At 38.0% G+C, this 26,896-nt stretch overlaps 1 protein-coding gene across 4 annotated transcripts in view; it reads left to right on the forward strand.

Annotated features, from left to right (window-relative positions):
• The window catches only part of LRRC7 (leucine rich repeat containing 7), a gene marked incomplete at its 3' end in the record, with an annotated part of 89,482 nt that overhangs the window by 42,209 nt on the left and 20,377 nt on the right, over positions 1–26,896 (forward strand). For 2 of the 4 annotated variants that reach the window (XM_082765783.1, XM_082765784.1), the window contains exons 10-17: positions 343–472; positions 867–982; positions 8,868–8,937; positions 10,864–10,963; positions 11,633–11,757; positions 16,996–17,196; positions 25,637–25,748; positions 25,978–26,158. In XM_082765783.1, coding sequence (XP_082621909.1) covers positions 343–472; positions 867–982; positions 8,868–8,937; positions 10,864–10,963; positions 11,633–11,757; positions 16,996–17,196; positions 25,637–25,748; positions 25,978–26,158 — 1,035 coding nt within the window. Of the gene's footprint in view, positions 1–342; positions 473–866; positions 983–8,867; positions 8,938–10,863; positions 10,964–11,632; positions 11,758–16,995; positions 17,197–23,559; positions 23,683–25,636; positions 25,749–25,977; positions 26,159–26,896 lie in introns of all 4 variants that reach the window. The other 2 variants (XM_082765782.1, XM_082765785.1) reach the window with 2 other exon arrangements.

The raw sequence follows: 26,896 nt of genomic DNA on the forward strand, positions 1-26,896 counted from the left end.
AAATTTTTTGTTTGGCTCTTCAGTTTAGTATGAATTGCCCTGATCATTGTGAATTTGGAATACCTGGAATACATCCTCACTTCAAAAAATAAGAATGATAATATGGGAAACTAAGAGGTTTTTCTTAAACTGTCCTACCACTTATGACTGAAAAATAGTGTTCCTAGTAGTTCGTAAAGTTGTATTATTATAGACTTCTAGGGAAATTTGCAATAAACTTTCCATCTTCAGGGAATGGCATCTGTAGAAGTGTGATGGTTTTAAACTTTCAAAGGTTTTAGATTGTTATTTTTTATTACCTAACCCTTGTACAGCATCTAACGACTACATTTACAATTTCAGTTTATCTTTATTAGAAGAATTTGACTGCAGCTGTAATGAGTTGGAGTCCTTACCTTCAACAATCGGTTACCTTCACAACCTGAGGACGTTGGCTGTGGATGAGAATTTCCTTCCTGAACTGCCCAGAGAAGTGAGAAGCTGATCCTGTTTTTAAATTAGATTTAAATGGTTTTTGGTAGGCCTAAGACTTTATCCATACTATGATAAAATATCTCTTAAAGTGGTTATTTCTGTGTAGTGTTGAATACCAAATCTTTCTTACATACTCAGTAGTAAAATAATAAAAACTAAACTAGTAAACTCATGTAAAGATGAGATTACTCAGAAACAGAAGTTCAAGTAATGTAGTGCATTTCCATGAGATTTCTGACAAAGAAGAATAATATTTTCTGACTTGGGATACTGTATTTTCTGTTCTTGGTTATTTATACGGGAAAAAATGGCCACCCTCTGACATAAAATTAGTGATAATAAATTTTATCAAAATCCTAACATTTTTTTTATTTTTTTTTCCATTCCCATAGATTGGAAGCTGTAAAAATGTAACAGTGATGTCTCTGCGCTCCAACAAGCTGGAATTTCTTCCTGATGAAATAGGTCAGATGCAGAAGCTAAGAGTGTTAAATCTGAGTGATAACAGGTATAGTTCACATAATTTTCCTAACTCACGTCACAAGAATTTGTTTTAAAAGAATAGATAATTCTCTCTAGGTATTGTTAAAATACATTTATTTAAAATATATGAAAGTATATGAAATACATAGAAATGATGTTTATGAATACTTTAAGTATTTAAACTATATGGAAAATTTCTTATTATTTTTTTTTTAATCTTTATGGTTTGGTTTTAATTGCATAATATCCAAAGAAAAAATTGAATGTGGTGAGCATCTGGGTCTCGGTGTGCTTTCAGAGATGAGAGACTGTTTACTTATATTATCACCTGTAATTTCCACGTGAAAGCGTGATATTTGGTTTTAAAATTGTATATAACTTTATAATATATAGTGTTGTGCCCTGCTCAAAAAATTGTGACAAGCTATTATATAGGAGATCAGTAAGTGCAAACATACTACATGTTACCCTGACCCCACTGAAATCAAAAGAAAATGTTCTGTTTCCTTCAGCAGGGCAAAAGTGTTGTCAAACAAAAACACAAACCAAACACCAGATTCTGTGTTCTCACACACTTCACTGTTCCTCTGAGAAATTGAATGCTTGAAACAAGACTTTCTTGGTACTTATGCTGTGCTCCCATAGGCATCAGAAATGACTGACCTTTCCATGGAATTTAAAGAAACATATGTTCCAAGAATATGTTAATTTCAGTACAACCACAGAAATACAAATTTGCCTAATAATGCAAAAAATAAAAATAAAAAGGGTGTGAACACCATTCTGTTCCAAGTAGCTATCATCTGTGCTCAGTAAATATCAGGGGAAGAACTTTGCACATCTGTGTCTGATTTCCTGTCACCAGTTTCATTGTTGAAATTAAGGTTGATCATAAACTATAAAATCAAGATATCCCTGTAATATATTTATTCAAATTTGTTTACTTACTTCTATTAGATCATTTTCCTCACTGTAATTGTGTATTACGTAGTGCATTATGTATGGACCAGAATGTAAAGCTAAACTGATCTCCAATCCATGCAGAAACCGTCCAAGTCCCAGAATCAAATCTTTTTGGGTTTCACATTCCAGTGCTTTCACAGGGACATGGGAGGACTCTCCCATCAGCATGTCACCACAGTAGTGGAGGTTTGTGGTCTTATCTGTGGAGCTACAGACTGGAGCTGTGTTTTAACTTTAAACTCCCTCAGGCTGGCACATCCAGGTGTATGGTGATGCTGAATACATAAGCAATTCAGATGAAAGCAGCAAATGTCAGAAACATGGTGAATTTTCAGGTGGACATTTCGGGTGGCTGCTCCATCGTGTTGCTGCCCAGCCAGCTCTAGCAGCATGTGGGAGGGCACAGGGTGTGCACGGGGCTGGGGAGGCAACAGGATGGCACTGGCTGAGGGCATCTTAGGGACTCCAAGGAGCTGCAGCTGTAGAGTGCCCTCACTGGCACATTAAGCCAATCCGAGCTGGGTCACTCTGACCCCTTTTCAAACCTGTAATCATGCCATGAGTGTGTGTTGAGGAAGCAGAAATTAGTCTTTTTTTTTCTTCTTCTTTTCTTTCCTTTTGCCAAGTAACTTTTCAGCCAGATCAGCTGCGTATTTCAGGCTTGTGACTACATGTGTAATTACTGCTTATGAGTGCTATTGCTGGGGCGAGAGGGAGGAGGTGGCTCACTGCTGGCAGAAGGCAGCAGAGGTGGTCAGAGTATGCAAGGCTTCTTGACCAAGCTGACCTGATGGCTGCAACTGAAACAGCAGTTCAGCCCACTTGCCTTTTCCCTGGCTGCCCAGAGATAAGAGAGCACTTGGGATTTCCATTTTGGGGTAAATGGTGGGACCAGCATCCCAGCAATGTGATGTTCCTCAGCCTGGAACACACCAGTCACTGCCCTGCCCACTCCCTTTTTGTGCTGGCTGGTAGCCCTGCATCTATCTGCCTTGGGCTTACTCAGGGCTCATTGGTCAAATGACTGCAATGACTTAATTCACTGAAACTTCAAGAATTGATCTTTTTTCTTATTGTGTTTGCTTTCTGATGCTCCCCATGTGTCCAATTTGCTCGCAGTGGAGTCTTGCAAGCATCAAAGCCAGCTGAAGGTAAACAGTGGCTGCGCACCAAATGGGAAAGTATGAGGAGGGCAGGAGAACAGGGCCTTTGCCCATTGGCATGGGAAGCTGTTCTCTCAACTTGATATGAAAAACTGTACAGTGAGTTACAGACATTCTAGAGCTAGCTGAAGAGCAGAGTCTAGACTAGGAGACAGAGGAACTGGTTGAATTATCTCATACTTTTCTTGAGCAGTCCTTGGGGATCATGTTTTCCTACTTTGTTGACATCAATTCCATCTGAGGTTAAATGCTGCCCTGCTGAGACTGGGCTACTCAAGTGTTTATTGTGAGATGCCTTTTTGCCACCAAAAATGTTAATTCTGAATATGTTTCTCACGGCATGGGGAGTGCAGCCCAGCTCCAGGCATGCAGAGCGCAGAGATGCTGGTGGCTTTGAACTTGCCTTGCTCAAATGAGTGGAAAATTTACTGTCTGCTCTCCAAATGGTCATGCATACAAGGAGTGATGGACAACCTAACTGTGAAATAGCATGTAACGAGTTAAAAAGAAGCCCTCTCTTCCTTGTGTTACCTGTAGCCTGTCTGAGTATGAATGTCAAAAATCTACATTTTCCACATCCTCCAGTATCATAAGTGGCAGATTTGGTTTAAAGTCCTCCTTGGGTATCTTTCAGGAAGGAGACAAACCAGACATAGACTTCTTTGCCACTCAGGTTAACAAGAATCTCAAATTTTTGTGAGTTGACACATTTTGATCAAAGGTGGGTCAGTATTTGGATTCTCTCCCTTGTGCATTTTTAATACTATGGTTTCAGCTACTGCAGGCTCTTGTTCTATGTCTTCTGAAGGCCCTCATCACTGAAAGATGAACCTTGCTTATCTTAATAGACCAGAAGCTATTTTGGTTCCAGGATTTTCTACAGACATTCATGTTAGAACTCCATTTTAACAAGGGAATTAGACTCCAGCTTTTCCTTCCCAAGCCTTACACTCTAAGACTGTATCTATAATTCTCATCTCCATAGTTGGGAGTCCTCTTTCCTTTTATCTTTACAGGTCCAAACCTTTTCAACCCTGTTACAGACTCTACACCACTGGAAAATACAGTATTTGTTTGTCGCTACACAATAAAAGGCAATGGTGGGCTGAATCCTGACTTGCTATCACATTGCTAAAGTGGAGTCTAATGAGGGTTAGTGTGCACCTGACAAGAGCCTAGGTGGCTTCACCCTGTGCATTCTGGAAAGTTTTGATTCCAGATACCTGCAATGCAGCTACCTGGTTATTCATCCTTGCCTTTGCCAGGCATAACACTATCTATCTCCAGTGCTTCAAGAACCAATGCAGCATTTGATAAAGTAGTTGTGCAGCTACCACTTGCGTGAAAGGTACTGAGATCTCCATCACACTGGGGTAGCTGCTTGGATACACTCACTGCTAAGACTGCACATGGGATTCATTCAAAGAAAAAAAAGATGTCTTACCAGTAACCGGTGTTCTTCACAATGTGTAGTCCACCTATACATTTGTCTTCCATCTGCTTCTCCTCTCTCCTCAGAGTCCTTCCAGGTATGAGTCCTGTGATTGAGAGGTAGAATTGTTAGAATGTACATTTGGGCTACACTTCTCAAAGAGCATCGGTTACTGGTAAGTAACCTTTCTTCTAGTTTTAGATTGTTCTTACAGAAGAGCTGAAAGAGTCATTACCTTTCTGTATTTGCACTGCTTCTGCTTCTGTCCTGGAGTCAGACTCAATTACTACTCTGAATCTCACGAACAGAAGTTAGATAAAAAAAGATCCCCAGATTATGTGATCCATTCCAAAACAAAGGACTGTTCCTTGGTGTATCTTTTCTGTTCAATTATTTAATTGTACAATATTGCTTATTGCCAAAGAGATAATTATTCCTGTCCATTATTATCCACAGGCATTCATGTGAACAGTATATTGAAGAGTTAATGTGAATTATGTTCTTTTAAACTTTCACACTCCCAAAACCCTGTTGTTGTCAGTTTGCTGAGTGTAACTGTAGAGAACTGTCACAAGTATCAACTGTCTGTGGGCTTGACTGACTGGCTAGTCTACTCTAAATTAACCTAAAGTCCTCATTCCAGCCTGGTGTAACACAGTGACATATAGTTTCTTTGAGGTTGTGGGGTCATAGGGTGCTAATGGTTTTAATGTTTAAGGATGTCATTTCAAAAGGTGTGCTGTTGTTGCTTTAGTTTTTGGTTTTACTCACCTAAGGGAATTCACAGGATGTTTTTTTTTTGTTTGTTTGTTTGTTTGTTTTTCGTTTTTTTTTCCTCCTAGGAAAACATTTTATCTGTGAAAATTAAATACAATAAAGAACATATGTGTTTCTTATTTTTCTGAACTATTACTGAGGAGAGTTACTTTGCTGAAAAATCAGTATTTCAGTGTTCTCCTTTTAAGAAATAATTCTATTAATAACCTTTAAACTTTTACATTTACCAAAGGCATACATGATTTTATATATATTTTAACATAACTAATATAAATACAGAAAATGTCTGTAGCACTAAAAGATTTCCTTATTTTGTTATTGCATGTTTAGCTCTTTTTACAATTAAGTTTAAGAGACTGCAAAACAGAGTGATTTAAAACTTGTACAGGAATGCAACTGTTGTTTATGCAAGCAAGCATGTGCAACAGATGGCTGCCAAGTGTCAGAAGCAGTGTAGTTGTTCTGAAGATTCAGAGATCCTGCCTTCCCACAGAACTCAAGCCTCTGAATGCCCTTCACCTGGTGCCTGATGGGTGCAGGAGCTATGGCTCTGTTTCTATTAGCAAGTTCCCAGTCCTGACTTCTGGATTTTGGCTGCTCTGAAGCAGTCCTACTGCTTCAGTAAGGAAAAGTCCTTACTGAAGAAAGTCCTACTGTACCAGTAAGGAAATGGCCTCATGCAAAGGTTATTTACTCAGGCTGAGCAGAGTTTCAGCCATAGTAAGAATAAGTTATTTTGGTACAGCAGAATATGCCTTTTCATTGTAAATTGATTAATTTGGACATCTTCTTAATATAATTAATAATTGATTTTTCTTAATAATTAAGAAGATGCACTTATTAAAGTTTCATCTAGCATTGTGAATATATTTTCCTTAGATTTACAAAAACAATTATGCATGTAATTTTCCATGCTGTCTAGTGAGATGCTTCAGCATCTAAGCATAACAGAAAAGTTATTTGTTGAATAGCATATTCATGGACATTTCATTTCTTTGTGTTAATATCTGATTGCAGCCATATATTAGATAAATGGAAGCAGTTCAAACTAATCACTTTTTTTATATTACTGAAGGACAATTTTCTCCTTGGAGGAGGCCAAATCTTTAACTGAGAATGCTGTGAGTTAGTTCTTTGAAATCAGTAAAGTTATGTTGATTTATACCAAAATTCCTAATCTGTAGAAAGTAATCAAGCTACAGCTATGCATAAGTAACATTTGAGGTGCTTTGTAGCTATATCATAACCTTATATTGGCAGATGAAGCTATAAAAACATTTACGTATTTACCTTTCATGGTTAAACTAATGTAGTGTAAATAACAAGTATAACAGGCCTTGTTGTGAAAATGGGTAAAACACAAAATGACTTGGTAATTCAGTTGTTCATGAAAGTCAGAATGCTTGCATTTGCATTTTTAGTGCACATAAGGAGAAATGTTCATAAACTTCATAAAATTTAAAAAGCAGTCTTAAAATTGTCAAAAGAAATTGCAGTTAGAAAAAGAGAATGAGTCTTGTCCCAGTGGAAATTTTTCAAAAAATGGTACTGATTTTGGGTGCCTCCACTCTTTGGTCTCTAATTTGAGATTTTTTCTTATTGGACTCCTTAAAATCAGTCCTCTTCAGATGTTTAAAGCTAGGTGTTCAGGCTTATGTGCAAGAAAGAACAAAAAATGAAGTGTTTGGTGTTTTATTTGAATATGGAAATGGAAAACCAGCTTGGAGATCCACTTGCCACACATCATTTCTGAAGAGTGCTTACCAATTTTGCTTCTCCCTCTGATATACACTTCTCAGCTTGAGTGAGTTGGAAACTTTACCAGTAGTGCTCTGCAGACAAAAGTTTCTATGCAGTTCTGAAACTCATCCTACGGAATCCTAAAGTGTAAAGAAATAAGGGCATCACTTGAAAACCCAAAGTGCATATCTTTTTATACAGGGGAAAAAAAAAAAAAAAAAAAAAAAAAAAAGCACCCTGAATAAAACATCCAGATAAACACTATTTAACAATCTTTATGTTAACTATCTATTAAAGGTTAATCTTGTAACCTTAATTTATAAAGAATGTCTCACTCTGCACTATTCCAGAGAAAAGTGAAAATTTACATTTAAACACACTGCAGTATGAATTTTTTGATAAAATAGGAATGAAAGCTAAATATCAGGAAGTTTAGGAACTCTTTCCTTTCTTGTGGCATCAATTACAGGCTTAAACATGCACACATATGTAAAGATACTCTAATCTGTACAAGCATTTAATTGGAGATTATCTCCCAACACACTGTATTTGTATATATTCACGTCAATTTATTTCTTTTCTGTAGTTAAGTCATCTTTAGTATAAGATATTCTTATTAAAATCACAGTCTTTAAAATGTGTTACTTGCAGTAAGTAGACACTGCTTTCAAAAATAACACAATATTTAATGGTAGTATCTTTGTGGCAAAAAATGCATCCAAAGTAATTCCACAGTGGATGCACTTTCAAAACGCTGCATAGAGGCAATGGTACAAAAGCTTGTGAGTTACATATCTCCCAGATATGCAGATAGATTTTTAATGCGAAGAAGATTGTAGGAATATTATCAGTTATTTAATGATAGAGGGACAAAGGATTCTCCTGATGATGCTGGGCAGGTGCAGTCCCTTAGAGTAGAATGCCTGTCTTTATTTGAGGTGCAAATGAACATACTTGTCAGGCCTCTTCACAATATCAGCCTGTCTGACTCTCTCAGAGAAGGGCTTTTCCTCTCTTCTTTCTGTTAAATCACATTTAGATTTTGTCTTTGTAGTCACTCCTTTGGCTGGTCCATTTCTTTCGACAGTCCTCCAGCTCTTTAACCTTCTGTAACACAAAGATGGGAGGATATCAGGATGTGAGTAGGACATCCCTCTCTGGTTTAGTACAGGCTGCAAAGTAAAAATAATGTTTTCATAATGAGTTACTTATTGGGAAAAACATGAATGATGTTTCCACAAGTATCTAGTCATGTTTTCCCTGTTCCCACATACAGATTATTTTAGGAAATGGGTTCATGCATATAATTAAAATGTTGTTTTTTGTTGTTTTTTTTTTTGTTTGTTTTAATTTGATTTTAATTTCATTCCTAACATTTCTGCAAAAATGAATTTTCAGTTATCTTAGAGTAATTTGTGTTCAGAAATTTAACTGATAAATAAAAGGGTTTGTGTTAACTACACTGTAAACTGTAAGGACTTTGCTATAAGTCTCACTGGGACCAAGATTTTTTCTGTGTTATAAGCTGTAACTTGTGTTGGTTATAAGTTATAAAGCTGGTTATGTTACAGCCATGGCAAGATGGCAAGACATTGGTATCTCCTTAGTACCTCTAGGCAATGAAATCAGTAGTTTTAGAATCCAAAAGTCTCTCTTAATGTGGAAGCAATTTAAGGGGAATCCCCTTAGTAACTTACTGTATTTTAATAAAATGCAAGAGAAAATAAAGATATGACAGCAATTTCTGTAGGATTGAGCCAAAATGTGCTGCATGTAGATTAAAAAGAAACTATTGTGGAAATGAAGTATTCATGTTGTTCCATTATCATTTACAGACTGAAGAACTTACCATTCACTTTTACTAAACTTAAAGAACTTGCAGCTTTGTGGCTTTCTGACAACCAGGTAATGGCTTTCAATATTCATAATTTCTTTAGTAAAGTAGTAGGGTTCTTAGCAAGGGCCATAAATGAAGCCTATAATTTAATACATGACTTTAGTAGAATTTTAGAAGTGTTTAGTCTCAGTCGAGCTTGCTACTTTCATACCAAGGTGTAGATTCTCCTGGCTGTCATTTATTACCTCTTGCTTCTAACTAACCTTCTATATCCTGACAAAAGTAGTAACATATAGTAGAAAATAAAGTCCAGAATTATCAAGAAAATGTTTTTTTAAATAGAAATTCAAGAGGTAAGATTTTTCATTGGACTTGTTCTTAGTTTGTCCCACTCCATATTCCATCTATGCCTACATTTTTGTCTTCTGCCTTTTCCTGTCCATGCTTCCATTCCTGCATATTTTAAACTCCATTAAAGTCAATGGGAGTTTAAAAATGTAGAAGACGAACAAGTACTCTTAATCTTGTTTTGGAGAAAATTCTTGTTTAAGTTCCTTTTAAATTTAAATATGCCTTTCTTAGTTTATATATCTTTCTTGGTTTATATATCACTACTATACATTCTTTAGGATTCTATTTTTAAACAAATTTTGTAACACGAACACAGGGAAATGCAACAGTTAGCCAGCATCTGTGCACTAAAATAAGTCCCCCATCAATCTTTGCCAGTATTGGTGAATAAAATAATCTTGCAGTTCCAGAATGTGACTTTAAGTGGAGAAAAACTCAATTAATAACATGCTAGAAATGTTCAACATACCTAACAGTTTTTAATAATTGCAATAAATTCTCATAATCTCTTCTTTCTCACCTTACAATAACACCCGACATCAGATATTATATCTCCTTAACTGAAGTTGATTGGGGTAATTATCATACTACTGGAAATTAATCCATCCTTTTATCTGGATGAAGAAGCCACAGGGACTCTGGTCCTGCTGTTGTTCGTTTGCAGACCAGGCGCATCTGCCCATGCTGAGCATGGCTGAGGGCAGAACCGTGCAGAGCAGCACAAACAGGGTTGTATCTTTGTAGTGGTACCAGACAAACCTCCGGGCTCCTGCCCAGCACGTAGCACTCAGCTGGGCCCCCAAACAAGGCCAAGTGTACTGCAGTCAATAGATTTACATCAGCACTTGCTCATTGCATCTCTCCTTAAATTTACTTTTAGCTTGTATAGCTAATCAAAGAATTGCAAAGCTGAAGGGAGGGGAGACTAACTGGGAGAGATAATAGAAACTGATAATTTTAAAGTGCTAAATTAGGATTCTCCTTCTGTTCACTCTTATTTCCATCAAAAAACTAACATTGCATGACACCTCCACTCAGCCAGAGAACATATATTTCTTTTTAAATTTACTATATTTTTTCAGCATTTTGACTTTCCAGTGATGCATTTTAGATCAACTTCTCTTCTGTGAACTGTGACAGTCACTCCTACATTAGAGCAAGGCAATAAAAATAATCAATTAAAGTAAAACCTAATGGTAAAATCTGAATATTCAAGGTGCTTCCATGTAGCTTGCACCAGGTTTACGCTCAGCTGAACCAATAGCTATCACGAACCCATCTGTCATTAACCTTGACTTAAAACAACTCACAGCCATAATGTGGGTGTTCTACTGTGCAGTTGCAGCTCTGTTCTTCTGATCCTTTAGCTTCCCCACCGGTGTGGTGCTGAACATGCAGTCAATATTTCTGATGTTTAGTGTTCTTCAGGTGGCCCTGGTGGGAATCACATGTAGACTAGAAGTGAGGAATGGGACAGTAAGAATTTCCATCAAACTAACACTGGTTTTAGTCCATGGAGAGGATTATTTTCACACAGAATTTTAGTTTTTCCTGTATTATCTATTTATCACATACTAAAATCCTGTTTCAGTTAACACACATGCTCTGAGTGACCAGTCCTTTGTTTTGCCTCTCCTATACAGTCCAAGGCTCTCATTCCACTGCAAACGGAGGCTCACCCAGAAACAAAGCAGAGAGTGCTGACTAACTACATGTTTCCCCAGCAACCCCGCAGTGATGAAGGTAAAACATCGTCAGCAGTTCCTACACAGGCAGGAGCAGTGCTTGTTCAGGTAGTGGAGATAAAAGAGAGGGAGGGGTTTCAGATGTGGTTCTTTGTATGAGTGTCTCTCTTCTGACACGTAAAGTCAGCAGTGCACACGTAACAGCCCATATCTTGTCACACACAAAGGGCTCCTGTCCATTATTCTCAGGATTTACATTTTCTTTTACATTTTCAGAAGAATGGCCTCGTATAAATGATTTCAACCTGGGCATGAAGTGTGTGTGGGGCAGAAACCAAGGGTCTAGCTGGAGCTGAGCAGGGACTGCTCGGCCTGCCTGAGGGAGCTGGGGTGGGGGCACCTCCGAGATGTGCGGGTGCGGAGCTCTGGGCTCAGCACATCTGGGAATTTGGCTCCTGACATACCCCTGTTACATTGGAATCCCCGTACCCCACTCCCCTCTGCCCTGAAACCCTCTTGCTTTCCACCATTCTTCCGATTTTAGCATTAAAATTTGTTTGTAGTGGTTTGTCAGTTAATACTTTCATTACACCCCACAACAGTTTTAAGGCAGTCACCCAAGATTATAGAAGCCACTAAGAACTTGTCTTTTTAGGTCATTTCCAATCATTTGCTGAGTGCACTAATCCTTTGTTCTGTTGCATTGCTGTTTGCAATTTAACTGTAGATTTCCAGTCAGACAGTGATAGTTTTAATCCTACTTTATGGGAGGAGCAGAGACAGCAACGTATGACTGTTGCCTTCGAATTCGAAGACAAAAAGGAAGAGGAGGAAAATGCAGGGAAAGTTAAGGTAAGCTCTGTTTGATTTTTTCTGGTACTCACATGTTATGGACAGAGTCCAATATACTGATCTTGTATTGAACTATTTCTGTTTTATAAATAAGCAGAAAATACTTGAAACCATGTTTCAAGTATAGCAGTTAAGAAAGAAGAACATACCTGCTCTCCCTGAAGTACATGGTACCAGGTAGTCTGCTGTTGCCTAGACAGCAAAACTTCGAATTAAGAACCCTAGTGTTGGGTTCCTAATGTGACAGGTGTTTTATCACTAAGCCAAAATTAACAACAAATGTTTAGGGACTTAGAATTACCCTCCAGCCACCTAATTCTTTAGAAATATTTAGACCCATTCTTTAGAAATATTTATACCCTATATTCCATATTCCTCTCACTGTGGAAGTTGATGAGCACTTTGCGACTTCTTGGAGTTACACAGGAATGTGCACCAGAGGGGTTATCTTTCATCAATTTTGTAACCTATCAAAAACTTGAAAATGTCAATGTCTATCTTTTGAATTATATAAAGGAATTACCCCAGATCAAACACTTTACAATGCACATTTTGAACTGCAGTAGAATACCCAACAAGTGTTGCCAGAGACAAAAATCATATGAGGATATTAAAATCATATTTTAATTTTTAAAAGAGCAATACTATTAGCAATAAATATTTAACATCTGGTTTAGATCTGTTTGGAAAATTTGTATTTTTTATTCTATTTTCCCTAATTAGGAATTTTCATCAAAGTCTTGCAACTAGAGATAATTCACTCTACTGCAAAACAGAACTTACTTAGCAAAGTAAAAAACTACTTCACAAAACAGAAAAATGAAATCATAAAGCAATCTTTGACTTGTGATAAATAGATTAAACTGAAATTTTACCCCAGGTGAACTGCAGATTTATGGCTCACATATGGAAAGCAGAGAATCAGGGAGAGTTTTACGTTGTTCCACTACTTCTTATCATAATTTTAACTGTTAACAATATGGATGTCCAAATGTGTAAAATATGCAAAATAACTGAAATATTAACAGGGAAATAGATATAAGTTTCTAAGATCATAGAAGAACTTAACTGTATTATATGCTAGTTGTAAGCATTATTCTCAATATTTAAATGCAATAGAATGTCACTTAGCCATTTTGGTTTTAATATATATCTGAACTCTATGAATGACTGAAACAAGTGTTTCCTTCGAGTAAGATGTTTTTGTAGAAAAATGATATCCTTCATCCACTAAATGGTGTTCTTGTACTCGAGTTCCAATGCTGCCATCTGCTGTATGGAAAATGGGGAGGCAAACACAGCCAAGACTCATTGCCATATTTTCAGGTTTCCTAGAAACAGCATTTAGTGAAGATAGGAGCTGGCCTGTGCCGTGCGGTGAGCAGCTGCCATGGCGTGGTGTGACGCCAGGCCTGGGCACACAGCACCAGAGCTGCTCAGGATGCTGTGGATGCTGCGATTGCAGTGCTTCCTTCCCGGGCTGCCTGCTCACGGCTGGCACGAGGAGGCAGCTGTGGCACAGCCGGTCGTGGAGGAGCGGTTTGTGCCATGTGGGTGACCCATGGCCCCCGGGGCTGCAGGTCTCCCTACTGCTTCGTCTTGGCCTGATGAAGGTCAAGACAGTTGTCATCCTTTGTGTCAGTGTGGGGGGAAGAGTCCAATACTAAAATATATTTTCTGGAGTTGTTACTTACCTCTTCTCCCTCTCATCCATAGAGAGTGGATATACCAACGCTGTAATATACAAGTCCATTTCTGCATGAGATTTTGCTATGTAGTTTGGGTTGGAAGGGGCCTTAAAGATCATCTGGTTCCAACCCCCTGCCATGGACAGGGACCCGTCCCACCAGCCCAGGCTGCCCAAACCCCATGGGGCAGCCACAGCTCCTCTGGGCAGCCAGGGCCAGGGCCTCACTGCCTGCATGGTGAATAATTTCTTGCTAATGTCTAATCTAAATGTACCCTCTTTAAGTTTAAAACCATTACTCCTTGTCCTGTCACTATACCCCCTGACAAACAGTCCCTCCCCTGCTTTCCTGTAGCCCCCTTTAGGTACTGGAAAGCCTCTATGAACCTTATTTTCTCCAGGCTGAACAAACCCATCTCCCTCAGCCTGTCTTCGAAGGAGAGGTGCTCCAATCCAATGTTCCTCTCCTCCATAATGATCCTAGTATCTCTTCATCAAAGCAAACCATTACGTTTTGCAGCAGATGCCATAGTCGTTGCTTATACAGAGAAGAGATATTAAATGAAAAGTTAAGCAAGGAGCTAGGAGCTGCTCAGATACTTCCTCCCATCTGTGTTTCTTAAAGAAAACATCTTTCCTTTCTTATATCTCACTGTGTGTACACTAAATACCAACAAATCCCGTAAGTTTGTAAAAACGGAAAGTGTGGAAATAACATTGCTCAAAACAAGGAAATCTTACCAGACTTTGAAAGGAAAAGATTACCCACTGTAGGTATGTGGGTGATGGAAAACACCCGTAAAACACCCTTTCTTCCCAAGCTATTAAAAAAAAAATAAATCTCAAATTTAATTAATAGGGTAGAAACACTTACTTGCATCCTTCTGATATGTCTGTGCTCTTTTCCAGCAGGGCTAATTCATCTGCATATATGAATGACCCTAGAAGTGCCATAAAGAGTTGTTTGATTCAACTGTTCACAAGCATTCATTTAAATGCATGCACATGAGCTAAAAGCTAATTTCTGGAATGTTTTGTGAACTTAATGTGTGTCAGTCCATCCATGTGTTGCAATTGGTTGTAGGGACTATTTTGTATTTGCAGTTTCAGCAGTTTCATCAGACCTTTATGGGATGAATTCGAAGATTAACCAATTAACAATAGGTGGTAATCAGAAACAGTGTTAGCATTTTATAAAAGTGTAAATGGTTTTTCCTTTCTATATTTCACAGTTAAAACTGAATTCTCAGCCAAACTATATAACATTAATTTGATTATTTTAATTATTCAATAAATACTTCCATAAAGAATTTTGAACTTTGAAAATTCTCTTTTCAGGGTCATGGTACTTTTGGTGTAGCGTTAAAACATTAATGAATTGCATCGACAGGGAGTGCAGATTTCCACTGTAATGGTAATTCTAAATCAGTGATGAAAATGCCTGCTTTCTGCTGGATATCACCCACCACAACTGCCAGTACTTTCATTGTGTAATAGTTATGCGCATAGCGATATAAGACTCTTACTGAAATCCCTGTCTGACTTGCCTATCACATGAAAGTCTTTCAGTTAATTTTTCCTTGACTAGTACTCATTGAGGATTTGCTCTATGACTTGAGTTCTAGCTCTGTTTGTCTGTACAACCTGCATTTAAATCATGGCTCGGATTTTGTGAAAAAGCTATTGCCTAATTAGGCTACATCCAAATACGATTTCTTTCAACCGCAAATCAACCACAGCTTTAGTAATGCTTTACAGACTTAATTTATTTTTTCTGTTGAAATTCTTTATTAACATATGACATCATAGTCATACATTTTAACGTTTTATGTTAAGGTCATGTCAGAATCTATTATCTGTAATGTTTATTCTATTGTGGTTCAGACTTATAAGCTAGTATTTCATATAGTTTCATTTTCCAAATTGATCATGCTCTTGCTTCTAAAATATTCCCATCAACAGACCATATTCATTTGAATCCAAAATTACCTTTTACCTACTCATTAGGGGTGTAAAATTCAGTGGCTGTATTAGTGAGCTATTAAAAGCAACCTCCCTTTGCTTACTTCACATACACAACCAGGTAAAAGCAGCTTTGTGGTAAATGCTTCTAAATACTTACTTATCACATGGCAAATGTAGAGTAATTTCAAAGTTCACAGCCTCATAAACAGCAACAGTTATCCTGACACACAGAGCTTGCCCTGGGAGCTGTAATTTTCCTTCACTGAAGGATTTTATTGCATTTCCACCCCAAGCCCAGGCCCAAAGAGAGTGGCAGACTCAGGCAGCACTTTTTCTATTTCAGTTGGCCATGCTTGGGGGCCATTACTCCTGCCTGACAGCGGACAGACCACTCTGCAGACCTTTTCTGTTTTACCACATGAGCCACGGAGCTGGTGCTTGACCCTCAACCATCAGTCCCAGCAGTGCAGATAGCACAGGTCTGCAGTGGGAAGGACAGAGCAGGGAGGGCAGGAGCTGCTCCATGGAGGACAGAGCCATGCGCTGAGTGGGGGCCTCTGCCATGCGCTGGCTGCAAGGGACAAACCTACCAAATGCCCACTCTGCACAGCCCGAGCAGCCTTGCTGAGGTCATGCTCTGTTTGGACATGCTCTTCTGGTTCCTCAGCATCTCTTCTCACGATGGGGTGCAATGTACAGCAGACAAAATACATCTGTAACACAATGGGGAGGTGTAAGGAGAGGCCAGCACCATGTATGTCTTCTTTCCTGCTCAGATCCCTGCTGACGTGGTAATCTACAGCACCGTCTCCTCTGAGCGATTTGCTGATAGCGTCATGTCATGTCCCTCTTCCCCTTTCACTCAACTCTGAGATTCTGTAAAATTGTCTTAAAATTAGGGTTGCTTTGGACTTGGGTGAATACCGTGTTTCTTTACTTCTGAGTGATAAAAAAAAATATAAGCTTAAGATGTTGATCATTGTAACAAAACAGTAGCTCTTTCAGTCAAAGGAATATTCAGTGTGATTTGGGGTGACTTTTCTGTAGTGGTTTGAGTCTGTTTTCCTGCATTTTCTGTATACTTAAGAGTATTCATATACTTGAGTGTATGTATGTACATTATCCATCTCAAAGAGCAAATAGCTCCCAGTAGATCAGATTCTGTTCTCAGTTGTTATAGATAATTCAGATTAATTCAGTACACTGAACATGGCTAAATTAATTCTTCATTTACACCAGTATCGTTTTGGAAAAGTGTGATTTAATATGTTAGTACTCTCAAGTCAAGTGTAGAATTAAAATACAATATTCTCACAGGGTGAAAGATAAGCTTATAGGGAAGCATTCCCATCCATTATTTTATGTCACTGAATTTCCATTATAGGTTTCCATAATGTAACTGAATGCAAATTTCAGTCCAAGAACTTAAAAATCCATGAAGGTAGCTATATGTAACAAATTGCCTCAAATAGATTAACTCAAAATTTGAGGAATTTGCACTTAGGCATAGTACTGTAACCATGGTTTTAGTTTGCATGCTGTTTTCATTTTGTATTTGTGCTTTAATTCTTTTTATGAATGTTCAGGTTGAAATAAATCTAAAACGTTATCCCACTCCATACCCGGAGGATTTAAAGAATATGGTAAAATCAGTTCAAAATCTGGTGGGCAAAACAAGCCATGGAGTACGGCCTGAGAACACAGCACCAACTGCGAACAGTGAACAAACTGTGAAAGAAAAGTATGAGCACAAGTGGCCCATGGCACCAAAGGAGATTTCAGTGGAGGTAATGTAAAAGGATCGTTGTTCCTTTCAATAGTTCAAGATGGGGTTTTAACATAACTCCCTCAAATTATATGCTACATCTGCTGTGAACTTCATACCTAAGAGTTTCTAGTTTAATTCTGTAAAGTAAGTCTAGTTTTATATTGAGTTGCTCTTTTTCTCAATACAACTAAGATTATCAGATTGAATTTTGGGTTTTAAATCTAGCTAAATCTGAATTTTTGTATTGATATATACCCGCACTCTCCTAAATTTTAATGATATGAGAGACTTGCATATTATTGGGAGATTAGACCTGATCTTGATTTACACATCAGGCTTACGTAAGTTTATCTCTGCACCAAATATGTAAATGACAAATCAGTTTGTTCTGTCTCACAATACTATGCCATTAGGCTCTGCTTCTTCTATCCCATTAAACGTAATACATAATACATCACAGAATCTCAGAATGTTAGGGAGTGGAAGGGACCTTGAAATATCATCTAGTCCAATCCCCCTTAGCCAATAAACCTTGCCAAATGTTAATGAAGCCAACAGAAGTGATTCTTTGACTGCAGGGAACTTAAAAATCAGTTGCCCCTGAACAGTACTTTTCAATGAGTGGCACAATCTAGCCCTTAATACTTTGGCCAAAAGTGGATCAGTATGCATAGCGACAAAGTTTTCTATTCTGATATAAATACAGTTAGTAAAAGATCAGTTCCAAAGTACTGCACAGTCCTGTGCAAAGCTGTTTTTATTAGCTGAAGTTTGATCTCAGAGGATGTCTACTCATTGATACATTCATACTAATGACTTACTTTGTGTAGCCACACCTTATAAATAGCAGAAACCTCTTACTCTGGCAGTATTTCTTGATAATTTGTAAAATGCTTGGACAGGTCTACAGGAATACCTCCATTCTTACAAATCTTTATGAAGTCCTAATACTCAAAAGAAATAAATGAGAAGAAAAAAAAAATCAAATTATCTTTTCACCCCTTTGTTATTTAAATATTATGATAAGTTCACTGTCTTTGAAATATCCCTGGCTGGTTGGGTGTGGATGACTTTTTCTTCCTCAATTTTCTGTATCCTTAACACAGATTGGCTGTTCACACTTATACAGCAGTCACTGTAGCTGCACTGTCAGTACTGTGTATTTTATTTAAAGATAAATCTTTTCATTTATTAAAAGAATATCTATTTTTGACTTAGGATGGCTTCAGAAAACTTTCTTCAAATCTCAAATTAAGTTAAATCATTCATGTTTTATCTAAAGGTGAAATCTTAAATTCTACCATTATTCTTTTTTACCAATTATTCTCTATCTCACTGTGTAAATTTGGCCTTTTAACCAACTTACGTCTTGTGGCATGAGTATTTACGTGTTCTGATTTGTTGCTGAATACAATTTATTGTGCATCAACTAACTTTGAACTTAAGTATTCTTAATAGGTTTCTGATGTTTTTAATGAACCATACTGAGACCACATACATACTATCTGGAATCAGTATTGTCTGATAAAGCCATTGGGTGTTAGGTCTCGTGGCTCTGGGTCTGGCAACACAGGGCTTCAGGTACAGGTGGCGGTACTGGTTCTGCTGCTGTCGCCCAAGAGGAGCCCCTTAGCAGGGAGTAATGTCCCAGCTAACAGCCATGACAGAGTTCTGAGAGTATCCAAAGCCTAGCAAAGCCTCCGTTATTCGCCAGTATGTAGAATGCATACTGAATTTTAATACAGAAGAAGATAAAGACAGATTTCTTGCATTTTATTCTTTGATAAAAATGCATTCACTTTTGCAACGGGAAAATAATCATATCTAGTTTTCCTGTGAATGTACATGAACTGTTTAATCCAAGAGTATCAAAATATATGTTTTATAAAAATAGTTGAATTGCTAAAGACCCTGCAGTAATTCCTGAAGTGCAATTAAATAGTGTGATTGCAATTTCCTAGTTGATTTTCTACCACAAGCAACTGATGTGAGTCCATGAGCTATTTCCATCATATCAATAGAAACATATTTCTCATCTTCCTTTATTACAAGGGTGAAGATGGTAGACTTTTTCCAGATTTTAGATTCCCTAGTGCTTATTCAAGACTAGTAGCACAGCTATCTCATCAAATAAAGAAAACAAAACAAAGGCAAATAAAATATTTAAATAAATATTTTATTTATAAATAAATAAATAAATAATTTGTCATTCAGGCAAATAACATTGCTGGGAAGTTTTTATGGCAATAAAACAAGATCATGTACACATTTTCCTCTTTGGCTTCCTGCATAAAGATAAAGAAGAGGTATGAGAAACTGTAGAAAAATTATGAATTATTTGTGAATAACATTAGCATGATTTCAGTTGTAACACATTAAATAAAACATAATTAAGCTCCATTTGCTTTTCAGATAATTAGGAGACATGATCTCAAGCCTCAAGTTAAAATACAGTTTGAAAATGCAGGTGTGTTCTGCTATAGATTTAGACTGAAGACAGTTTTCTTATAACAAGGTAATTTAATTTCAGATGCAGTGCTCACTTTTTCATCTTCAGAAGCCAGATAAGCTGGTTTCTTTTCTGATCTCTCTTGGGTTCTCTTGCAATTAATTCACACGTGTGTCTTCACAGAATTGCTCCTAAATAATTAAAAGGAGAATCTGAAATGAGTAATAAGCTACATTTCAAAACCCCTGTATTATCCTCCACCTTTGGTAATAATAAACAATTTCTTAATTAATCACCATTTAAAATAAACCTTTTTGTTGTCCTATGTCATTGCGAAAGATGTGCATTTTAGACAAAAAGAAGGTTGGGATAACTTAGTGCATTTTGTACCCTTTCCATGAGCATCACTGAGAAATACCACAAATAGGCAATTGAGATCTTTAGTTAATATTCTTGATATGTATGGACTGAGAAAATCATCTGAAAGAGTTCTGTATAACTGTCAGCTTTGTGTTTAAATAAATAAATAAATAAATAAATAAATAAAAAGCAGTTTCTAGTCCAGCATGCAACATTCCATCCTTCGTGTTAATTCCTAGCAGGTTCATTAGTACTGTGTAAAAAGGAGAGATTGTTGTCTTCTGAGTAATCTGCTCCAGATGCTGGTGCTGGTACTAGTGCTAACAGCCAGAAAAATACTGCCTCAGCTGCATTGGCTCTTCTGAGACCTTTATCTCATCTCAATCAAAATAAGACTGTAATCCTTTTAACTTCTTAGTTCATTACTTGCATGGGTTTGGGTTGTTTTGGAGGAATGGGGGCTGAGAGGGAGAAAGGTGTTCTTTTTGTTCTGTTTTTAGTGAAAGTTTTAGAGACTGTCTAAAAGATCATCTTGCCTTTCCAAGAGAATTTGCACACTTTTGTTTTCCCCAGGTTGCCTGGCTTCAATTGATTCAATTGATGTGTCTCTTTTGGGAACTGTTTTCCCTTAATGAGATGCACAACGGCAGTCTCTCTTGACTGGGAGGGAAATATGTCCTAAAGGTTTTCAGTCTGTGTCTGCTTTAAGGCCATAGCACGATAAGCTCTTTGCAACAGAATTACCTATATTTAATAAGGAGGCAGAAACATCTTCATCATAGTTTTGCCATATGGTTTCTCCATAGTACAAAGGATGCTTATTGAGGTTACGACCTCAGTGACTTCTTGTCAAAGGAGAAGGGAAGTAATGCTTTCCTGTTCTGGACATTCGGCTTACAAGAGACTTTTCTCCACATAAGATGTCAAATGTCTTAAAGTCTGTTTTGAGTTACTTTGACTTCTGCCTGACCTTATCTTTGTGTCTGGATTGGAGAGGCATTATTCAGAACTGTCTCCAAGATAAAGCCCACCTTCCATAAAATCAGTCCAAGGTATCAGCGGACCCACTGAGGCTGCTGCTCTGCCTGGCCCCACTTGAGTGAGGACCTGGGAGATGCAGTATCACACGTCTGGATGTGGCACCCTGTACAAGCTCATATACGAAGGGCATGTAGGCCTGGATTATGTCTGATGGGCCATAAAAAGTCTCTTTTTCAAGAGACCTGAGAATGTCTCTGTTCACCCCAGTGAAATATATGCAATTGGGTACATATCCATCTAGACCAAGCGTGGCAGAAGCTCTTTTCCTCCAGAGATGGGAGAGCACAGGGAGTGCAATTCGGATATTAGGGTGTTGTAACTCAGAGCACTGCTGGGCCTTCTGTCCTCAAACTGAAGACTACATACAGAACTGGGCAAGACCATCTCCATGGGTTATAACTTAGGATGACGTTACAGGGTTTCCCATCCTCTGCAGTACATGACAAACTGCTTGGATAAGAATCCGCAGCTTATCTTTCCAGAGTTCTGACCATGTCAGCAAACAAGCTTAGCCATTTGAAATAAAACTATTGGAAATTGAAGTTTTCACAATAAATGCATCTCTGTAGACTTTGACTTCTTAGGTGGCAGCAAATTCTGGTCAGTGCCTGGGTGCATCTGATGGGCTGTACTTCTGATCACCTAACAGGCAAGGTTAAAGTGTGCATTCCTCTAAATGCTTGCCAGTCCCCAGGACTGCAAAGCAGAAAGACATGGCAGAAACAGCCCTACCTGCCCAGAACAATTTATTTTTCAGGATCTACTCCGTCTTTCTGTGTGGAGCCCAAACACTATCCCAGTCTGTTCCTCAAGTACTTGTGTCACCAAATCAGCAAGTTTATGTCTCCTTTTAAAGCCATGCTGTATGTCTGGGAATGCCTGCTGGAGCTAAAAAGGGGAGAGCTCACTGCGTCAATGCTCTAACAGTGTGCTGGCTGCTGTACCCCCCAGCAGGTGAGACGTGTTTCAGGGTTTCTTCATTCTCCCACCCTCAGATTCCAGATCCACATTCAGAAGTTCTCCTCCCACAAGTTCAGTTCTTTAGTAGGACTTATACCTCGTCTTTACACCCTGTACACACAGGACAGCCTTCAGAACTAATGGCTACTGAAATGGCCTTCCTGGAAGCAGCCTCTGCAGGCAGAAGAGTGGGAGAGTTGTGGGAGCAGGAGGAAGACCCTGCACTCTACATTCTTCTGGGATAATCCCACATTTTGGGTGACTCTCAGTGCATTTCTGGATTAGTGACTGAGTTTTATTTAGGTCAATCTGGTCATTGCTATTTTAGCAACATATTCAGAACTGTGACTGACTTTCACACGGAGCTGCAGGAAGTCTGCATTTTGTGGTCTTATCAGGAGAAGACTTTTAGTGGGACTTTGAAGCTGTCCACATGCAGGGCTGAGAGACAGAAGATCTGCCATTTTATGTGCAGAGTCTGTGACATGGCGAGTGGCTCAGTGAGGCTTTTTTCTAAGACTGCACTTCTAGACCTAACTGTGATTCTGGGGGAAAACATGTATCACTGTATCTAGAGATATTCTGATATCTATCTGGTTACATTTGTTGCTACATTTTCTGTGATCTTCTTCAGTCCCTCATTAAAATTTTAATAAAATATGGACCAAGTAATATTAGCCTGAATCTGTTTATTTGTCTTTGCTTCTCGATTTCTTTATAGCCAGCTTGTCATTTTTCAGATTGCCCTCGCCTACTCCAGTTCAGAAGTGCTGCCAACCCTCTATGTATATTTAATTGTTCTTTTGGAATAGATCCATCCTTAATGGTCCTCCAAGCCTTTGCCCTATGCATGATGCATCTGCACTGAGCCCGGGTCTTTCTATTCTTTTTCTGTTCTTTGCAAACAGACTCTCAGAATTAGGTTATTTTGAAAATCACAGCTCTCTAGATTTTAATTTGATGTTTTTGTGTTGTCAGCATGAATAATTGCCAATATTTCTCTTTCCCAGTTATTTTACTGGGGTTTACCATGTATTTTCTCTTGGGAAACAGCTCAACATATTTTTCTTTCCTCTGCCTGTATCTTTCTGTGGTTACTCTTCAGGAATAGGTTCTCAGAAAACACAATTACGTCTATTTCTTTACTTTGCTCTTGCAAGTGGTCCTATTAATAATACTTTTTTTTCTTTTTTCTTTTAGTGCCCATTTTGTTCTTGGGCTTCTAAGAAAAAGGGTGCTGTTAAGCAGAGTAAAAGTAAATGGAATATGATTTTGTTTTTTTACATCTTTCACTTTTTCATGGTATGTTCAGAAGTGCCAGACTAATTCTTTCAAAAGTGTATAGATTATTGTTGGAATAGCTAGACTAGAGGCTAAAGTAAGTTAAAGAAAGGAGGAAAGAAAGAAAGAAGGAATAGCAGAAAACTTCATGAAATCATGCAACTAAAATAAAAACCTGTGCTCACCATTATGTCAAATATGGAACTGCTGGTTCTTCTTATCTTACAGCAAGTAGTTTTATTTTAAGCTTATAACTTTTAAAAGTTTCATGGCACAATATTGGGATTCTAGGTGCAAGATAGAGAAAGTAAAGAGTTCCATAAGAGTCACCTGTCTGATACAGACAACACTCATAAATCGACTCTGGAAATCCCAGACAGGAAGGAGAAAGAAGAGCATACAAAAAGCTCAGAGGTACAAACAAAACAAAACAAAACAAAAACATTTGAAGCATACACTATGCTTCAAAAGTGGGGAATTTCACGTTCTGTGAATGCTATGCACTTTGTTATTTTTCAAAAATGGTTTTGCATGATAAGTTTGCTACACTGCAGTAGAAATGATTGTGTTACACTGAAAAAATGCTATTGCACTATTGCTCACTTTAAGTTGTATGTACATCAATATCGTTATGTGAGAAATACCATACACCACAAGGGAGCTCTGGGTATCAAAGTGTTTTAAAGTCTTGAATATATTACATCATGTAAGAGTCAGCATGTGGCTGTGTTTACTTAAATGTTATCATTGGCAGGGTTAATTAAATGGGCTGTGAAGATGCCTGTTCTTTGCTATTTTGGTATGGTGCTACCTCCAGTAGTACACCAAAGGTAGAAGGATTAAAATATCTGTTTCTTAAATACAATTATGTTCTTCAAGGATAAATCACATGGCAAATGCTTTAACAAATATTTGTTTCCACTGTTATTTCAAAAGTAGTTAATGGAGCTACACCTCACAAAGTTTTCACCCTATGAGTAAAATCAATAAAGTTTTAAAATGTAGAATTTTACATTTTGATAATGCATTTTTGGTTTTGGTACTCCATTTTTAGTTGTTTCTCTAAATATTTAATTCTTAATTGTTTCTCTTCCTTTATTGACTTCTCTCTGCAAAACCATATGACCCATAATCGTCGGAGTACCATTAACAACATAATGTCAGGGTACAGAAATCCTCATTTTGTCTCCATTAGGGAAAGTTTCTTCCTAAATATGTTTCCCCTAACTATTCCCTTCCTAATTTTTGCTACTAATTATGGATTTTCTCCTAGTACCTGTCTGACACATCCTCTTTTTTACTAGATACCCTCCTTCCCCGGCTTCCATTCTCTTTACAAAATCACAGCTCATCCTCCTGCTTCCAAGATGATATGTGTTTCTCTTGCCCCTTCCCACAAGGATCTTCACTGGTGTTAGTTAGCACGACCATCCGGTCTTGCTGTGCCCATCTCCATCAGTTCTCTCTCCGGGATGTTCCCCTGAGCCCATGCACTAACACCCCCAGCATGCGATTCCTGTGTTGCCCATCCTTCCTGAGAGCTGGGTTACCTCTGTCATTCCTCCAGTTAGGGTCTTCCCCTACCCTGTCTCCCCGTGTCACCTATCTTTGGGTGTAGCATCTCTCTTATTTCTGAACTTTTTTCAGTGATGGCATAAGAAATGCTACAGATTGGTTATTTGTGTCTTTGTTCCCTTCTTCTAGTTATCCTATGAGCTCAATTTAAAAGCCTTAATTTAAAATGTCTCTTTTAAGACCACTTTCTTTCCACTTTTCAACTCATGTTATTTTCAGTTTGTATCCTATTGCTGACTAGAACAGCAAAACAATTGTGCAGGAAGTCTGAGAATGTCAAGATTTGCTAAACTCTCTATGAGAAGTTTTTGAAATCTGAATCATTTTAATTTAGCAGAAAACTCTTTAGAGACAAAGTAATTGAATTAAATATAGCTATAAGGAGAGCTGAATCTGTGGAAAGACTTGTGCCATGAATGAATGAGGAACAGTTATTCCTGAAATAATAAGTAAATATTTATTCAAAATTTTTATTTATTTCTGCTGGCAGCTTGCATTTTTTGTGACCTTTGCCTGATCAAAAATGTTTACACGGCCTTGATGTATCTTACGAGCTCCATCTGTTTTGTACACATTTTCAGAATGAACACATCACCATAATTTTACAAGTATTTTTGTAGAACTAATTAGAAATTTCAGCTGACAAATCATCATAATTAGACAATCTCTGCCCGTATGGTGGGGTTTCGGTGTGTTGTCACATTGATGAAAAGAAGGCTTCGAAATGTTTGCTCGTTGCAGTTTGAAGTGGTTTCTGTTTCCTGTGTTTACTCTACATTATTGTATTCCTCAGGATGCCTTTGGACATCCTGCCAGTGAGATGAGGATAGGTGAACTTCGTCCTTCCATACCAGAGACTCCGTTGTACCCACCCAAGCTTGTTCTTCTGGGTAAAGAGAAGAAAGGTACTAACTTGACTTACAGCCTGCTAGATGGAAGCATATGTAATGCACATAGATAGATGTGTTATTTAACGTATTCTGCACTTCACTGATTTTAAAACATATCGTGTATGTATTTGTGCACACACACACATACATGTATATATGTATAGTATCTATTTGAAAATGCATTTTTCTGGAGTTTAGTTTCCATACACCACCTCCTGAAAACATGTGCTGTGTTTTGTTTCAGAGTCGACAGATGAGTCTGAAGCAGATAAGATCCATTGTCTGAATAACAGCGTTTCCTCAGGCACTTACTCAGACTATTCCCCTTCCCAGGCTTCCTCAGGGTCCTCCAATGCGCATGTTAAAATGGGGTCCTTGCAGACAACAGCTAAAGATGCAGTGAATAACTCTTTGTGGGGAAACAGGTGTGATCCTCTTTCTCTAACACAGCTTCCAACTGCTTTTTGTCTTACATTGCTGTACTCATTCAAAGTAATTGTGTACTGTCTGTAAAAATATTCAGATCAAAATCATAACATTTTACCCCAATTATCCTGAGGTGTACATAGCCATACATGGCCCAGGCTGTGCAGCATTGGCCACCCATTCATACTCTATAAATGTCAGTAATTCTGTAGCTGTCTTTTCAACCATGTGCTATAGCCATGCATTAAAAGCGCCTAGTAATCAAGCTGCAATTATTCTGTTCTGTGTGGTCCTGAGCTGCAGCTGGCTATAGTTTAGTGTAGCTAACAGAGTGCATGTGTCTCATATTCATGCTGTCCTGAGCATCACTGTGCCCTGGACCTCCAATTGCAATACAGTTCATTGAAAGCTGTAATCTGCACTGGCCATCAGCAACCTGAAAGCACCCTTGTACCATACCTGGAACTCTCTGCCCTGTCTGTTCCTGCTGTAAGTCGCGTAAATGTAGCTCTGTCTTAAGAAATGCACAGGCTCTTCCCCATTAATAGAGGCTGGAGCCTGCTTACTGGCGATGCATAGCATCTTGGTGGTGAGAAGATGCACAAACTGCATCTGGCAGCTTTGTTTTTTAAAAAAATAAATATATTGCAATTCATAGAAGGTTATTTTTACAGTAAAAAAATATGTTCAGCTGGATTTATATATGAACTTGGTGTTGAGCCATCCAGGACTTTTGA

Source organism: Aythya marila, assembly GCF_965140915.1.
Source record: "Aythya marila genome assembly, chromosome: 8".
NCBI lineage: Eukaryota > Metazoa > Chordata > Aves > Anseriformes > Anatidae > Aythya > Aythya marila.